Source organism: Procambarus clarkii, chromosome 74, assembly GCF_040958095.1.
Source record: "Procambarus clarkii isolate CNS0578487 chromosome 74, FALCON_Pclarkii_2.0, whole genome shotgun sequence".
Taxonomy (NCBI): Eukaryota; Metazoa; Arthropoda; class Malacostraca; order Decapoda; family Cambaridae; genus Procambarus; species Procambarus clarkii.
The window spans coordinates 10,876,938-10,896,378 of record NC_091223.1 but is presented as its reverse complement, the minus strand read 5'-3'; the positions used below and the strand labels follow the sequence as shown (position 1 = coordinate 10,896,378).

Here is a 19,441-nt window from a genome sequence, read left to right as displayed (position 1 = left end):
CTGGGAACCCACCAAAACTCCACTGTCTTAAAACTACTGGAAATAGGAAACAGCCAATGTTGAATTTCAACTTCTACAGGATGGACAGGAATAAAGGACTCCAGAGCCATCAGGGCACTACGAGAGTCAACTACAACATAAAGGAGGGTTGACAACGAGAAAGCAGTTGATGAAGAGCATACAAAATAGCATCAAGTTCTGCCGTGAAGATGCTAGTCTCTGGAGGCAGGTACCATTTCTGGACTTGTTCACCATCACAAGTCCAGCGTGCTGTCCGCTCGGCCGACCGGCTCCCATTACCTTACACAATAAACTACTGAAGTGTTCTACTGTGTATATCTACAACCACCATACATCCAAGAAGGCAACGAATACATTCATAGTACATAATATTTTGGCCGTTGGGGGATTGATACGTCAAAATGGGATGCACAAATTTAGAGGACAGGTGGTTTTTGCAGCGCCATCTGTAACGTCATTAGTGGCAACACCAGTATTCTCTGTCAGCCTTAACTGTCTTAATTCTTTCTAAGAGTGAGGTACAGAACGGGGAGAGTTTCTAAGGGTGAGGTACTGAACGGGGAGAGTTTCTAAGGTGAGGTACTGAACGGGGAGAGTTTCTAAGGTGAGGTACTGAACGGGGAGAGTTTCTAAGGTGAGGTACAGAACAAAGAGAGTTTCTAAGGTGAGGTACAGAACAAAGAGAGTTTCTAAGGTGAGGTACAGAACAAAGAGAGTTTCTAAGGTGAGGTACAGAACAAAGAGAGTTTCTAAGGGTGAGGTACAGAACAAGGAGAGTTTCTAAGGGTGAGGTACAGAACGAGAAGAGTTAAACAGACTACAGGAGGCTGACAACAATGAAAGAACAAACAACCAATACGAACCATCACTAAGTACATAAAAAGTTTCTGGCCTTAAAGCAAAAAAAATCACATACAGTTCGACAGTAAAAAAAAAAAATACCTCCAACAAAGATGTCCCATAAAGGTTTAAACAGGAAAAATAATGGAGCAGCCGACACCATCAGAAGACTTGTGACCTATACAGGCGATGAGTCACAATAACGTGGCTGAAGTATGTTGACCAGACCACACACTAGAAATTGAAGGGACGACGACGTTTCGGTCCGTCCTGGACCATTCTCAAGTCGATTGTCAATTCACAATCGACTTGAGAATGGTCCAGGACGGACCGAAACGTCGTCGTCCCTTCAATTTCTAGTGTGTGGTCTGGTCAACACTTGTGACCTATAAATAAAATAAAAGTTGTGGAGGAAAGCAGACAGACAGAGGAAAATTTTTAAGAAAAAGGTTTTCCAGGACAACAGAGAGGAAGGTATATATCTAAGATGAGGTCTGATAAAGACATTTTGTGCCCTCTGTAATGCTTTTTGCGCTACCGCTCACAGGAAAACAGATAGAGGAAAATTTTTATGAAAAAGGTTTTCCAGGACAAGAGAGAGGAAGGTATATATCTAAGATGAGGTCTGATAAAGACATTTTGTGCCCTCTGTAATGCTTTTTGCGCTACCGCTCACAGGATGAGTATGGGGTGCACAATAAACTAGCCACCTCCCGCGGCAACAATAAGAAATCATGGGTATACAGGCAGTCACTGTATGGGTTTGTGCTTTACCCAATGTATTATACGGGACTCTTTATAGGGACAAGGAAGGTCAGGCAATCACCAGGAGGAAGCACCAAGCCAACATGACTATATAGGAAGGTTCTGAACGACGGAACAATGTGAGAGTGAACGAGGCTTTCAATGGTCGCGGTAGTGAGGGTGTTATTGCGTTGCCATCTATGTGTTGTGGCGTTGCCATCCATGTGTTGTGGCGTTGCCATCTATGTGTTGTGGCGTTGCCATCCATGTGTTGTGGCGTTGCCATCTATGTGTTATTGCGTTGCCATCTATGTGTTGTGGCGTTGCCATCTATGTGTTATTGCGTTGCCATCTATGTGTTATTGCGTTGCCATCTATGTGTTGTGGCGTTGCCATCTATGTGTTGTGGCGTTGCCATCTATGTGTTATTGCGTTGCCATCTATGTGTTGTGGCGTTGCCATCTATGTGTTGTGGCGTTGCCATCTATGTGTTGTGGCGTTGCCATCTATGTGTTGTGGCATTGCCATCTATGTGTTGTGGCGTTGCCATCTATGTGTTGTGGCCTTGCCATCTATGTGTTGTGGCGTTGCCATCTATGTGTTATGGCCTTGCCATCTATGTGTTGTGGCGTTGCCATCTATGTGTTGTGGCGTTGCCATCTATGTGTTATGGCGTTGCCATCTATGTGTTATGGCGTTGCCATCAATTATATCCAGCGGGTATACAGTAGCCAAGAGCACCGTTTCTTCAACGTTGATAACACGTTATTCTGGTGGCCACAGGGAAGGTCTTGGAAGGGTTTACAGCGGGTGAGGGTGAGGCACAAGGGCTTCCTGGTACTGGAAGCTGGTTTAGGTTGAAACTTGTTTTACCTTTGTTTCCTTGTTGACTCGTACGTCAGGCTGCGAGCAGCCGCGTCCAACAGCCTGGTTGATCAGTCCGGCAACCAGGAGGCCTGGTCGACGACCGGGCCGCGGGGACGCTAAGCCCCGGAAGCACCTCAAGGTAACCTCAAGGTAACCTTAAGAGTAGCGAGTCTTTGTAATGATATTTGACATTCGAGAATTAGCATGTTTTCTAGTAAGGTGGTTCACTCTGTTCTTCCTGCTTGTGGTGTTGGTGTTTGGTGAATTTCCTGCTCATCTTGGACTCTTCAAGACTTTGGTGAAACTGATGATTAAACCATATTCCAGAAGATGAGGAGACGACCACGTTTCGGTCCGTCTTGGCCACGTTTCAGTCCGTCTTGGCCACGTTTCGGTCCGTCTTAGACCATTACCAAGACACAATAGACTTGATAATGGACCAGAATGGACCGAAACGTCGTCGTCTAATCATCTTTTGATGTGTGGTTTGGTCATCTTATCTTCAACCTCGTTATTGTGACTCATCGTTTGCTTTCGCTGAAACTGGCTGTACTCTTCATGGCAGATGAAAGAACACGAAAAAAGTGTTAAACACACCGACATAAACATTGCTTTCATTACTCATTACACACAGAAATCACAATAGAATGATTCATCAAATGAACAAATCCACAAGGGACGGGACAAGGATTCGAACCTCTGTCCGAGAGCATCCCAGACGCTGTCGTAGCTCAGGCGATTATAGCAGCGTCTGGGATCCTCTCGGACGCAGGTTCGAACCCTCGTCACGGCCCCTTGTGGATTTATTCATTAGTCATTATTAATCATCTGATTGCTTGTTCTCTCCACAGAGAGAACAAGCACTTGGGCTGGACGGTAGAGCGACGGTCTCGCTTCGTGCAGGTCGGCGTTCAATCCCCCGACCGTCCAAGTAGTTGGGCACCATTCCTTCCCCCCGTCCCATCCCAAATCCTTATCCTGACCCCTTCCAAGTGCTATATAGTCGTAATGACTTGGCGCTTTCCCCCCCTGATAGTTCCCTTCCCTTCTCCACAGACGGCGTCCTGTGGGACCTGTTCTCGTACACAGCACGAGTCCCGGATACGGTGTTGACTCTTGTCCTTCTCTGAACACCTTGTGCTCTCATCTTCTTAGAGAGACCCATTCGGGTATCTACCTGTATTCTATCTTCTGTCTGTATCTGTATGTCTAATTTGGTTCTCTATCTTTCTCTTTTTATTTATTTTTTTGTACTCACTAACTCTTCTTTGTTTACGGTGATTAGTTCCTTCTTTCATCCCGGGAGCTGCCTTGAGTTGTGTGTTTCAGACTTCACTTTTTCATTTATGCCTCACCTCACCTCTCCTCACACCTCACCTACTGTGTGGCCTTATACCTCACCTCTCACCCTCCTCACACCTCACCTACTGTGTGGCCTTATACCTCACCTCTCCCTCCTCACACCTCACCTACTGTGGCCTTATGCCTCACCTCTCCTCCTCACACCTCACCTACTGTGGCCTTATGCCTCACCTCTCCCCCCTCACACCTCACCTACTGTGTGGCCTTATACCTCACCTCTCCCTCCTCACACCTCACCTACTGTGTGGCCTTATACCTCACCTCTCCCTCCTCACACCTCACCTACTGTGTGGCCTTATACCTCACCTCTCCCCCCTCCTCACACCTCACCTACTGTGTGGCCTTATACCTCACCTCTCCCCTCCTCACACCTCACCTACTGTGTGGCCTTATACCTCACCTCTCCCCTCCTCACACCTCACCTACTGTGTGGCCTTATACCTCACCTCTCCCCCCTCACACCTCTCCTACTGTATGACCTCACCTTTGACTTCACACGGGCCTAAGACCAACCGAAACATGATTTGCTACTTTGTGTTAGTGTAGCGAGGGGGCTGTCGCTTGTTGTACTCACCTAGTTGTGCTTGCGGGGGTTGAGCTTTGGCTCTTTGGTCCCGCCTCTCAACTGTCAATCAACAGGTGTACAGGTTCCTGAGCCTACTGGGCTCTATCATATCTACACTTGAAACTGTGTATGGAGTCAGCCTCCACCACATCACTGCCTAATGCATTCCACTTGTTAACTACTCTGACACTGAAAAAGTTCTTTCTTATGGTACTAAGCTCATTTGGGTACTAAGCTTCCACCTGTGTCCCCCTTGTTCACGTACCCCCAGTGTTGAACAGTTTATTTTTATCTACCCTGTCAATTCCTCTTGAGAATTTTGTAGGTAGTGATCATGTCTCCTCTTACTCTTCTGTCTTCCAGTGTCGTAAGGTGTATTTCCCGCAGCCTTTCCTCGTAACTCATGCCTCTTTGTTCTGGTACTAGCCTAGTGTCATACCTCTGAACTTTTTCCAGCTTCGTCCTGTGCTTGACAAGGTACGGGCTCCATGCTGGGGCCGCATATTCCAGGATTGGTCTTACATATGTGGTATACAAGGTTCTGAATGATTCCTTACACAGGTTCCTGAACGCTGTTCTGATGTTAGCCAGCCTCGCATATGCCGCAGACGTTATTCTTTTTATGTGGGCTTCAGGAGACAGGTTTGGTGTGATATCAACTCCTAGATCGTTCTCTCTGTCCGTTTCATGAAGGACTTCATCTCAAATTCTGTATCCTGTGTCTGGCCTCCTGTTTCCACTGCCTAGTTTTAGTGTGTGTGTGTGTGTGTGTGTGTGTGTGTGTGTGTGTGTGTGTGTGTGTGTGTGTGTGTGTGTGTGTGTGTGTGTGTGTGTATGTGTGTATGTGTGTGTACTCACCTATATGTACTCACCTATATGTGCTTGCAGGATCGAGCATTGACTCTTGGATCCCGCCTTTCGAGCATCGGTTGTTTACAGCAATGACTCCTGTCCCATTTCCCTATCATACCTGGTTTTAAAATTATGAATAGTATATGCTTCCACAACCTGTTCCTGAAGTGCATTCCATTTCCCCACTACTCTCACGCTAAAAGAAAACTTCCTTACATCTCTGTGACTCATCTGAGTTTCAAGCTTCCATCCATGTCCTCTCGTTCTGTTACTATTCCGTGTGAACATTTCGTCTATGTCCACTCTGTCAATTCCTCTGAGTATCTTATACGTTCCTATCATGTCCCCCCTCTCCCTTCTTCTTTCTAGTGTCGTAAGGCACAGTTCCCTCAGGCGCTCTTCATATCCCATCCCTCGTAGCTCTGGGACGAGTCTCGTTGCAAACCTCTGAACCTTTTCCAGTTTCATTATATGCTTCTTCAGATGGGGACTCCATGATGAGGCGGCATACTCTAAGACTGGCCTTACGTAGGCAGTGTAAAGCGCCCTAAATGCCTCCTTACTTAGGTTTCTGAATGATGTTCTAACTTTTGCCAATGTAGAGTACGCTGCTGTCGTTATCCTATTAATATGTGCCTCAGGAGATAGATTAGGTGTTACGTCCACCCCCAGGTCTCTTTCACGCGTCGTTACAGGTAGGCTGTTCCCCTTCATTGTGTACTGTCCCTTTGGTCTCCTATCTCCTAGTCCCATTTCCATAACTTTACATTTGCTCGTGTTGAATTCTAGTAGCCATTTCTCTGACCATCTCTGCAATCTGTTCAGGTCCTCTTGGAGGATCCTGCAATCCTCATCTGTCACAACTCTTCTCATCAACTTTGCATCATCCGCAAACATCGACATGTAGGACTCTACGCCTGTAAACATGTCGTTAACATATACAAGAAATAGAATTGGTCCCAGCACCGATCCTTGTGGTACTCCACTTGTTACTGTTCGCCAGTCCGACTTCTCGCCCCTTACCGTAACTCTTTGGCTCCTTCCTGTTAGGTAGTTCCTTATCCATTCCAGGACCTTTCCCCCCACCCCCGCCTGCCTCTCGAGCTTGAACAGCAGTCTCATGTGCGGTACTGTATCAAAGGCTTTTTGGCAGTCCAGAAATATGCAGTCTGCCCAACCATCTCTGTCCTGTCTTATCCTCGTTATTTTATCATAGAATTCCAGAAGGTTTGTTAGGCACGATTTCCCTGTCCAGAACCCATGTTGATGTTTGTTCACAAACCTAATGTTCTCCAGGTGTGCAACCAGTCGTAGCCTAATTATTCTTTCCAGTATTTTACAGGGGATGCTTGTCAGTGATACAGGTCTGTAGTTAAGTGCCTCCTCCCTATCTCCTTTCTTGAAGATCGGCACGACATTTGCCTTCTTCCAGCAACTGGGCAATTCTCCTGACATAAGTGACTCATTAAAGATCATTGCCAGAGGCACGCTGAGGGCCTGTGCTGCTTCTTTTAGTATCCACGGTGATACTTTGTCTGGTCCAACTGCTTTAGTTGCATCTAGAGTTGTCAACTGTTTCATTACCTCCTCTGCTGTCACCTCTATATCTGATAGTCTTTCATCTAGGGTAACCCCTTCCAACAATGGGAGCTGCTCAGGCTCGGTAGTGAACACTCCATGGAAACTGGCATTCAGTGCCTCGCAGATTTCCTTGTCACTTTCAGTATATGCCCCCTCTGTCTTCCTTAGTCTTGTCACTTGGTCGTTCACCGACATTTTTCTTCTTATATGACTGTGTAGTAACTTAGGTTGTTTTTTCGCTTTGATTGCAATATCGTTCTCATAGTCCCTTTCCGATGTTCGTCTTATGTTAATGTAATCGTTCCTAGCTCTGTTGTATCTGCTTCTGTTGTCCTCTGTTCTTTGTCTTCTGTACTTCCTCCACTCCCGCCTGCTGGCCATTTTTGCTTCCTGACACTGTCTATTAAACCATGGGTTATTATATTCCTTCTTATTTTTTCCCTTTACCGTTGGTATAAATCTCTCTTCGGCCTCCTGGCATTTCTGTATGACTAGGTCCATCATATCTTGGACTGTTTTTCCTCTAATTTCTTCCTCCCACTGCACTTCACCCAGATAGTCCCTTATCCTCATGTGTGTGTGTGTGTGTGTGTGTGTGTGTGTGTGTGTGTGTGTGTGTGTGTGTGTGTATGTGTGTGTGTGTGTGTGTGTGTGTGTGTGTGTGTGTGTGTGCGCGCGCGCGCGCGAGCGAGCGTTCACGCGCTCGTGAGTGCATGAGAGGAAGGCATCCCATTTCCTTCCCCTAACGAATCTGTACAATCGCGTCTCAGTGTTCTTAATCCATTTCCACCCAAGAACGCTTGGGTGGAAATGGTTTAAGAACACAGAGGACGTCCTGTTAAGGACAACCACGACCACAGAGAACACACTGTTGGGTGGGGTATAGGGACGCCCACAGAGAACACACTGTTGGGTGGGGGTATAGGGACGCCCACAGAGAACACACTGTTGGGTGGGGGTATAGGGACGACCACAGAGAACACACTGTTGGGTGGGGTATAGGGACGACCACAGAGAACACACTGTTGGGTGGGGGTATAGGGACGACCACAGAGAACACACTGTTGGGTGGGGTATAGGGACGACCACAGAGAACACACTGTTGGGTGGAGTATAGGGACGACCACAGAGAACACACTGTTGGGTGGAGTATAGGACGACCACAGAGAACACACTGTTGGGTGGAGTATAAGGACGACCACAGAGAACACACTGTTGGGTGGGGTATAGGACGACCACAGAGAACACACTGTTGGGTGGAGTATAGGACGACCACAGAGAACACACTGTTGGGTGGTGTATAAGGACGACCACAGAGAACACACTGTTGGGTGGGGTATAGGACGACCACAGAGAACACACTGTTGGGTGGAGTATAGGACGACCACAGAGAACACACTGTTGGGTGGTGTATAAGGACGACCACAGAGAACACACTGTTGGGTGGGGTATAGGACGACCACAGAGAACACACTGTTGGGTGGAGTATAGGACGACCACAGAGAACACACTGTTGGGTGGTGTATAAGGACGACCACAGAGAACACACTGTTGGGTGGGGTATAGGACGACCACAGAGAACACACTGTTGGGTGGGGTATAGGACGACCACAGAGAACACACTGTTGGGTGGAGTATAAGGACGACCACAGAGAACACACTGTTGGGTGGGGTATAGGACGACCACAGAGAACACACTGTTGGGTGGAGTATAGGACGACCACAGAGAACACACTGTTGGGTGGTGTATAAGGACGACCACAGAGAACACACTGTTGGGTGGGGTATAGGACGACCACAGAGAACACACTGTTGGGTGGAGTATAGGACGACCACAGAGAACACACTGTTGGGTGGAGTATAAGGACGACCACAGAGAACACACTGTTGGGTGGAGTATAGGACGACCACAGAGAACACACTGTTGGGTGGAGTATAGGACGACCACAGAGAACACACTGTTGGGTGGTGTATAAGGACGACCACAGAGAACACACTGTTGGGTGGGGTATAGGACGACCACAGAGAACACACTGTTGGGTGGAGTATAAGGACGCCTACAGAGAACACACTGTTGGGTGGAGTATAGGACGACCACAGAGAACACACTGTTGGGTGGAGTATAGGACGACCACAGAGAACACACTGTTGTTGGGTGGAGTATAGGACGACCACAGAGAACACACTGTTGGGTGGGGTATAGGACGACCACAGAGAACACACTGTTGGGTGGAGTATAGGACGACCACAGAGAACACACTGTTGGGAGGTGTATAAGGACGACCACAGAGAACACACTGTTGGGTGGAGTATAGGACGACCACAGAGAACACACTGTTGGGTGGAGTATAGGACGGCCATAGAGAACACACTGTTGGGTGGAGTATAGGACGACCACAGAGAACACACTGTTGGGTGGGGTATAGGACGACCACAGAGAACACACTGTTGGGTGGAGTATAGGACGACCACAGAGAACACACTGTTGGGTGGAGTATAGGACGACCATAGAGAACACACTGTTGGGTGGTGTATAAGGACGCCCACAGAGAACACACTGTTGGGTGGGGTATAGGACGACCACAGAGAACACACTGTTGGGTGGGGTATAGGACGACCACAGAGAACACTGTTGGGTGGAGTATAGGACGACCACAGAGAACACACTGTTGGGTGGGGTATAGGACGACCACAGAGAACACACTGTTGGGTGGAGTATAGGACGACCACAGAGAACACACTGTTGGGTGGGGTATAGGACGACCACAGAGAACACATTGTTGGGTGGAGTATAGGACGACCACAGAGAACACACTGTTGGGTGGGGTATAGGACGACCACAGAGAACACACTGTTGGGTGGAGTATAAGACGACCACAGAGAACACACTGTTGGGTGGGGGTATAGGGACGACCACAGAGAACACACTGTTGGGTGGGGGTATAGGGACGACCACAGAGAACACACTGTTGGGTGGGGGTATAGGGACGACCACAGAGAACACACTGTTGGGTGGGGGTATAGGGACGACCACAGAGAACACACTGTTGGGTGGGGTATGAGGACGCCCACAGAGAACACACTGTTGGGTGGGGTACAGGGATGCCCACAGAGAACACACTGTTGGGTGGGGGGATGGTATGAGGCCGCCCACACCCCTAGTGTAGACACCAGTGGCAGAGATAGCGAGGGTCGGGCCCGGGATTACTTCCGGAGCGTTCCCCTGATCCCGCCTCTCGGCGATTCCCTTATCAATCGAGACATTTCCACTTTAACAGGATACACTGCCACAACCTTCCCCTGCTCTGTCAGGTCTTACGGTTGTGTGTATGCTCGGCCCCTGGACTTTCCTTACTCGCGTCAGTCCAGTTGGCCGTACCAATCAGTCAAGTCGTCCAATGGGAATTAAAAGTCTATTGGACAACTTGGCTTCACCAAAGGGGCCACGAGTTCCAAATATGCCAAAAATATGCAATAAATGAAAACTAGTTCGATTTCATTCAAACTTTTTTGACGAGTTGTATGTGAAAAGGGTTTCATCTGGTCCAAGTCTCAGTATCGTAGCATAAATAGGAAGGGAGGAAAAAAATATTGAATGTGTCAAAAATTTTCCAAAATGACAAAAAATTAACATTAAACACAAGTGTAAACTGAAATCATCTCTATGACTCTCAGCTATCACAATAGCGTATATTAAAAAATAATAATAATTAGTTTTATAAAAAAAATTAAGTTAAAAAATTGATTTTTTTTTCAATTTTATTTTCTTATTTGTTTATCGGACGATTTGCATGAAACCTATACACCTGACTGCACGTAGGCCTATCTGTAAGGGTGCCAATTTTGGAGGAAATTGGTTAATGTCAACCTCAGCCACAGATGGCAGCACCTTAGTTAATGTCAACCTCAGCCACAGATGGCAGCACCTTAGTTAATGTCAACCTCAGCCACAGATGGCAGCACCTTAGTTAATGTCAACCTCAGCCACAGATGGCAGCACCTTAGTTAATGTCAACCTCAGCCACAGATGGCAGCACCTTAGTTAATGTCAACCTCAGCCACAGATGGCAGCACCTTAGTTAATGTCAACCTCAGCCACAGATGGCAGCACCTTAGTTAATGTCAACCTCAGCCACAGATGGCAGCACCTTAGTTAATGTCAACCTCAGCCACAGATGGCAGCACCTTAGATTTTAAATTTTAATTATTTATTTTTCAAGTAACATAAACTGAGTCCCAACTCTTTCATTTTTATTCAATTTACATGAAAGTTACACCTTATATGTAATGTTTATGTCTCTAAAATCTCATACCAGCGTTTTTTCCTTAGTTCATTTATTGATTTTATAATAGCAATAAACATGATATGTTTGCATAATTTTGGGGGGGGGGGGGAACTTTGACTATTTGTATTAGTAAATCTAAACATATTTTGGAAAATCCGTGGCATCAGGTCCTTTATTATATGTTAATGTGTCAGAAAAGTGTCATAGAATGATTATATTTGAAACTTGTGGTTGTAGGAACTTACTGAAAATGTGTAAACTTCGTTGAAAAAAAAAATATATATATAAATATCCCTTTTTATTTAGGCTACAGTACTGAAAACTTGGGACTCTTTTCATATACAACTAGTCAAAAAAGATTTGTTGACATTGAACAAAGTTTAAAAAACTAACTCGTGGCTCCTTCACCAAACAGATTGACCTTGTCAGCCACTCAAGGCTTCCATTTTTCAATATTTGTCAAGAAGATACATGTGAATACTTCAATTGCAATTTGGAGACTAAATTCAGAGCTCGCGGATCGGAAACCTGTGTATCATCTCTGAATACCGTTCTGGAATTTAGAAACACTAATTCACTGCATCTATCAGGAGAATGCGCCAAGCCATTACGACTATATAGCACTGGGAAGGGGTCTGGATAAGGATTTGGGATGGGAAGGAAGGAAGTAATGGTGCCCAACCACTTGGACGATCGGGGATTGAACGCCGACCTGCATGAAGCGAGATCCTCGCTTTATCGTCCAGCCCAAGTGGTTGGGACTGGGAGACGACGTATCAGATGACTTATGTTGGAGATTTACTTATGTCACTCTCGATCGTGAGTCGTGTCAAGCAATAACTCAAAGAGAGAGAGAAGTGTGTGCATGGTCTGCAAAGTCTAAACTGATTTGGCTAAGTTTTCAACCTTAAAGTCAGACAAGGAGGTGGCGAGCCAAAGCCGCAGAGCACCATATCATCTTGCGGTTACTTTGCGATGATTTCGGGGCTCAACGTCCCCGCGGCCCGGTCCTCGACCAGGCCTCCTTACACAACCATCAGACTCCTGGCGTCAACTGTGGTTGAGACCTCACACACATCTACTCCTGGATTGATAAAGCATATACACGTCCATTTACGACACCTGTACATCTTTCCCCAATCATGGGAGCTTAGTCTATATTAAACAACTTGACCATGCAAACGTTTGGAGGTGGTTCTAAACCCAAGCTTAGTTAAGTTATAGACTAAGCACGTAGCACTTAGGAGCTCATAAACAATACCTGACCTCCGCCCGGAGACCTGACCTCCGCCCGGAGACCTGACCTCCGCCCGGAGGCCTGACCTCCGCCCGGACCCCTGACCTCCGCCCGGAGACCTGACCCTCGCCCGGAGACCTGACCCCCGCCCGGAGACCTGGCCTCCGCCCGGAGACCTGGCCTCCGCCCGGAGACCTGGCCTCTGGCCGGAGGCCTGACCTCCGCCCGGAGACCTGACCTCCGCCCGGAGACCTGACCTCTGCCCGGAGACCTGACCTCCGCCCGGAGACCTGACCTCCGCCCGGAGGCCTGACCTCCACCCGGAGACCTGACCTCCACCCGGAGACCTGACCTCCACCCTGAGACCTGACCTCCGCCCGGAGACCTGACCTCCGCCCGGAGGCCTGACCTCCGCCCGGAGACCTGACCTCCGCCCGGAGACCTGACCTCCGCCCGGAGACCTGACCTCCGCCCGGAGACCTGTATATCATGATATCATAATGATATGATATCATAATGATATCATGATGATATCATCATGATATAATGATGATATCATAATGATATCATCATGATATCATAATGATATCATGATGATATCGTGATGATATCATTCTCTAACACACACTTTCTACACCTGCCGACAGTTGTTTGGCCAGCCCTTCAGGAGCCACGTGTTCAAACAATGTTCAAACCAATACAACTTTTAACGAGTTGAAACAAAACAAACAAATGGGTTAATGAAAGAATCGGGAACGAAACTATGAGGGGAAAGCGCTCAGCCATTATGACTATATAGCACTGGGAAGGGATCAGAATAATGATAGGGGATGGGACGGGGGGAAAGGAATGGTACCCAACCACTTGTGGACGGTCGGGAATTGAACGCTGACCTGCATGAAGCGTAAGTGGAGTGTTACTTATTTACTTATTTAAGAGTTCATACAGTCTTGTACAGCTTCTAGTAAGTATAGCTTTTCGGGCAGGTCCTTAACCCTAATATTCACACAAACATCACACATCATGCGGGACCAAAGAGCTACAGCTCAACCCCCGCAAGCACAACTAGGTGAGTACATCCCCGGGAAGCAGCCCGTAGCAACTGTCTAACTACTAGGTACCTACTTACTACTAGGGTGAACATGGGCATCAGGGTGAAAAAAACTCTGCCCATTTGTTTCCGCCTCCACCGGGGATCGAAGCCAGACCCTCAGGAATACGAATCCCGAGCATTGTCCACTCAGCCGTCAGGCCCTCCACTTAGCCAGTTCAGTTGTCTTCACTCTGCATAGAAGGATTTCCTCTTTGCAGAGGTTATGGTGAAGCGAAGAGTAACGTCACCCTCGTCACCATCGCTGGTGACGAGAACTATTAGTGATCTCATCACTATTTGTTGATGTTGTTTAAGATTAGCTGCCTGGAACAAGAAGTTCCAGGCAGCACGGGCTATGGTGAGCCCGTAGTCACCATCACTATTGTCCTATTACGAGCGTTTGTTCCCCCTCTCGCTTCCCTAAGTACAGGTGCGTCCCAATGTCACCATACTGCCACTGTCATCACGCCGGGTCCCAATGTTACCATACTGCCACTGTCATCACGCCGCGTCCCAATGTCACCATACTGCCACTGTCATCACGCCGGGTCCCAATGTTACCATACTGCCACTGTCATCACGCCGCGTCCCAATGTCACCATACTGCCACTGTCATCACGCCGCGTCCCAATGTCACCATACTGCCACTGTCATCACGCCGCGTCCCAATGTCACCATACTGCCACTGTCATCACGCCGCGTCCCAATGTCACCATACTGCCACTGTCATCACGCCGGACTGGTGCCAGGAGTGCCTGCAGCACCGTCTGGGGCTCCTCCTGTCTCACCACAGTGGGCAGCACAGTCTGCACCCGCCAAACACACACCGAAACTACGACGTTGGCACAACGTTCGAACAAGTTTTAACACCTCCTAACCAGTTTTAACAACCAATATAGCAAGTTGTAACAACGTTCTAATACGTCATAAACACGTTAAGCCAAGATGTAACAACTTTATTACAAGTTGCAACAAGCGGAAAATAAGGACAGTTTCGGTTTGTGTTTCCAGGGAGGGACTCCTCCTGTCTCACCACAACACACGCATCACCATCACAGACACAAACACAAACGATCGTGTTTGGTGATGACCTCACAACGTTTGTGTGGTGGAGGTTAGTGAGAGAACTTGGTGCCAGAGGAGTACAAGCTGTACTGTCAGGTGAAGGAGGATTCCCAGTGAGAAGTGGAACTTCGTGGACCTGGGGAATCGTCGAGTAGTGTGGGGAGCTACACGTCGATTGTGGGAAGCGTTTGGGGACAGCTTCACTGACATTTGAGGACTTCATTGAGGCTGATTGGAGGTGCTGCAGGAGAGTCTTACATATTTTGAGGACCCAGATGATGATTGTAATATTCCTCGAGTGCTGGAATAGAGGATCATAAGGACCTCGATATCTAACGTAGTGTTTGATTGCATTTTTGGCGTGAAATGCGCAGTGCAAAGTGAAAGGGTTGATGCTCTTGTAGAGTAGGAAATATATGAATATTATATGTGTCATGTATTGTAGCCTGAAGCAGTGAAGGAAGCAGAAGGTTGTGGACTGAGGTTCAAGCAGCAGCCTGGTACAGTTATAGAGGTTCAAGCAGCAGCCTGGTACAGTTATAGAGGTTCAAGCAGCAGCCTGGTACAGTTATAGAGGTTCAAGCAGCAGCCTGGTACAGTTATAGAGGTTCAAGCAGCAGCCTGGTACAGTTATAGAGGTTCAAGCAGCAGCCTGGTACAGTTATAGAGGTTCAAGCAGCAGCCTGGTACAGTTATAGAGGTTCAAGCAGCAGCCTGGTACAGTTATAGAGCTTCAAGCAGCAGCCTGGTACAGTTATAGAGGTTCAAGCAGCAGCCTGGTACAGTTATAGAGGTTCAAGCAGCAGCCTGGTACAGTTATAGGTTAGAGATATATGAGTGTCATCAGTGGGTAGCTGCCCAAGACGTTATATTGTTTTCTTGCTATTCTTGTGTATGTATATTGTATGTATTTTTGTATTAAATGTCATATATGTTAGCTGGCGTTTGCTCTTGTCCTAGTGAGGCTTCCTGGCTAGAGAGAGAGAGAGAGAGAGAGAGAGAGAGAGAGAGAGAGAGAGAGAGAGAGAGAGAGAGAGAGAGAGAAAAAAAAGACACGGCTATAACTTGGGTGACAGAAGACTATAACTAAGCGGGAATAGAGAGATCATCCCAAAATAAGGAGAGTGCGGGGAGTCACAGCGGCTCGAGTGCGGGGAGTCACAGCGGCTCGAGTGCGGGGAGTCACAGCGGCTCGAGTGCGGGTGTGTCCACACGACAGCTAGCCAGAATGAGCCGCACCCCTGAATAAAGGGGACACCGAACCCCTCTCCCAGAACCTGACGCTTACCAGGGGGATCTCCTAAATCATTGCAAGCACTCCAGTGTTCATTGCTGCTCCACCCACGATAGCAGGTGTGTGTGTGGCTGCTGACGTCTGCTGTTCGTTCACTCAGGGAGTGGTTGGGACCTCTGTTCAATGGTAATCGAATATCAGGTTGGTTCTATTAACCAAGTGCAGGTACAAAGAGCCTTTCCCCCCCCCCCCGACCCCTCCACACCCCCCCCCCCCGGCCCCTCCACACCCCCCCCCCCCTGATAATACCAACCCTCACTATGCTCTCTGTAAAGAAAAGAAACACAATACAAGATAAAAGAAATTAATTGCGTGTGCGTGCAGGTGAGTGTGACGGAGAGGGAGGGTGAGGGAGGGAGGGAGGGAGGGAGGGAGCACAAGGGTGAGAAAGTGAGAGCGAGGAGAGAGATATAACTATATATAACGATATATGACTATATATAAGGAGGGATATATAGTCAGACATTCACAGACAGAAGCAGACAGACTGGGATAGATCCAGACATTCACAGACAGACTGGGATAGATCCAGACATTCACAGACAGACTGGGATAGATCCAGACATTCACAGACAGACTGGGATAGATCCAGACATTCACAGACATTCACAGACAGACTGGGATAGATCCAGACATTCACAGACAGACTGGGATAGATCCAGACATTCACAGACAAACTGGGATAGATCCAGACATTCACAGACAGACTGGGATAGATCCAGACATTCACAGACATTCACAGACAGACTGGGATAGATCCAGACATTCACAGACAAACTGGGATAGATCCAGACATTCACAGACTGGGATAGATCCAGACATTCACAGACATTCACAGACAGACTGGGATAGATCCAGACATTCACAGACAAACTGGGATAGATCCAGACATCCCCAGACAGACAGAGACAGACCAACACACCACACAGGGTAAGTAGTCAACACACAAGAACTGTAACTTAGTCTAGCTTTACTGCCTCGTCCAGCCCGCCCCCCCCACCCCCCCCCCGCCCCCCCCCCCGCCCACCCCTAGAGGCCGCCCCCCCCCGCTCCTGATTAAACAACCAATTGAGCTCGTTAACCACGCTGTCTCCTGCCCCCCCTCCCCCCCCCCCCACAGCATCCTGTCTCCAGGTACAGATAACAACACTTCCGGGACACCAAACTTAAATTGCTTGTTTCCCCCCCCCCCAGCCTCCTCTCTATCTCTTTCCTCTTTCTCTCTCTGTCTCTCTCTCTCGCTCTCTCTCCCTCTGTGTCTCTTTCTCTCTGTCACTCTCTCTCTCTCCCGATATTTCACATACACACATTATATATATGCATTATATATATATATATATATATATATATATATATATATATATATATATATATATATATATATATATATATATATATATATATATATTAGTATATTTTGGTAGCAGTCTTTCCTGTAGACATATATTATTAAATATGACCGAAAAAGTAAGATTAATAATTCTATCACGAATTTTCTCAATCTTTCGTACATTACGCTTCACTGTTGGAGGTAAATCAAAAATCACTTCTCCAAAATTCATTTTTATTTCTAGTCTGACGCGACACGGGCGCGTTTCGTAAAACTTATTACATTTTCAAAGACTTCACAAATACACAACTGATTAGAACTTACGTATTCTCTGATTTTATATCTACATTTGAGTGAGGTGGGAAGGGTGATGTGGCATTAACACAAGACAGAACAAGGGGGGATATTAATAGGGTATTAAAATATATATATATATATATATATATATATATATATATATATATATATATATAATCTTCTAAATATTTTTTACGTTCTTGTTATGTGTGTGTGTGTCGTCCTATTGGACAACATATTCGACGTCGAGACGCAAAAGAAGGTTACCACTAAAGACACCTTGCAAGCGGAACTTATTGGAGAAAGAGGAAAGATTCGAGGTAACTCCAGGAGCACCATACTGTCCCCCGAGCTCAAAGCGGCAGCTAAGAGCCTTCGTGAGAATAAGGAGATAGTCGTCAGGCGAGGTGAGAAGTCGCCAATATACGTCATTCTTAAAAATGACGAATATCTGGCGAAAATGAACCTCATAGTCTCTGAACAAACTAAATTCCAAATTGAAAACGATGGTAAACAGATTGATTGAAACTGTGAACGCCAAGAAATCCGGACTCCACCTGCCAAAGGTTATTGGGGAATACAAACCTGTTTATGCAAATGGAAATGTCAAGACCCACAAGCCTGGAAACCTACTTCGGCCAATCATCAGCCAGATACACACACCCACGTATAGACTGGCTAAGCGACTCAACCGCTTGCTGACTCCTTATGTACTTTGTGCTTTCAGCCTGAAGTCTCCAAAGGGTCCTTCTTGAGTCCAGATGGGCACATGTATAAGCAAGTAGATGGGGTTGCCATGGGTTCTCCTCTAAGTGTCCTTCGAACTTCTACATGGGTACCATAGAGCAGAGGGTCTTAGTTGACATGGACTTGAAACCCGCCATATACTGCAGGTAAGTTGACGACATTTTTATGCAGGTACCTGATGTCAGACGTTTGCAGCAGCTGAAGGAGGCATTCGAGCAGAATTCTGTGTTGAGTTTCACTTACGAGATGGAGAATGATGGGAAGCTGCCCTTTCTAGATGTAACAGTCACGGAAAGGAACGGAGGCTTCCACACTGCAGTCTACACTAAGGAAACAAACATAGGAATGTGCCTCAATGCCAATAGTGACTGCCCAGACAGGTACAAGAGGAGTGTTGTCAATGCTTACGTCGACCGGGCTCTCAGTCACAGCTCAGGATGGAAGCAAGTCGATGAAGAACTCTGTAGGGTAAGGCAGGTCCTAGTCAACAATGGCCTCTCTAACGGTTATGTTGAAGACGTCATTAAAAGAAAGGTGAAACGCCATGCAACCTCTGATGAGTCAACTAGCACAACACTTGTACCCCCTATTAGACTGTTTTACAATAACTTCTTTTCGACAGCTCATAAAACAGAGGAAAGTGTCCTGAAAGATATTATTAATAGGAATGTTATCCCCACAGACAAAAATCAGAAGATAGAATTGACAATTTACTACAAAAACAAGAAAACAGCCAACCTACTCATAAAGAACTCTCCAGACACCAAACTGAACGCCTTGAAAGAAACCAACGTCGTCTATGCCTTCGCATGCCCACTTGGGGACTGTCAGCCCCAAAGGTCTCAGTACATAGGCAAGACAACAACGTCTCTTTCTAGACGATTAACAATGTGCAAACAACAGGTCTCCATCAAGGAGCGTATAATCTTCTAGACGATTAACAATGCGCAAGCAACAGGTCTCCATCAAGGAGCGTATAATCTTCTAGACGATTAACAATGTGCAAACAACAGGTCTCCATCAAGGAGCGTATAATCTTCTAGACGATTAACAATGCGCAAACAACAGGGCTCCATCAAGGAGCGTATAATCTCCTCACACAACCAGACCATCACCAGAGAAATCTTAACAAACAACACAGAAATCATCGATAGATACAGCGACAATAGGAGACTCGACATCAGCAAGGCACTACACATCAAAAAGTCAACACCAGCAATCAACAGCCAATTAACACAAATTACATTCTACCCACTTCAA

General features: G+C 46.9%; 1 protein-coding gene across 1 annotated transcript in view; it reads right to left on the bottom strand.

Annotated features, from left to right (window-relative positions):
- LOC123747494 (microtubule-associated protein 1B-like) overlaps positions 1 to 12,846 on the bottom strand; it is a 38,446-nt gene extending 25,600 nt beyond the window's left edge. The window contains exons 1-2 of the mRNA XM_069313150.1: positions 12,380 to 12,846; positions 1 to 36 (exon numbers count right to left, since the gene is read on the bottom strand). The exon at positions 1 to 36 is cut by the window's left edge and continues 80 nt beyond it. Of these exons, the coding sequence (XP_069169251.1) occupies positions 1 to 36; positions 12,380 to 12,846 (503 nt within the window). The remainder of the gene's footprint in view (positions 37 to 12,379) is intronic.
- Positions 12,847 to 19,441: the final 6,595 nt, after the last annotated feature.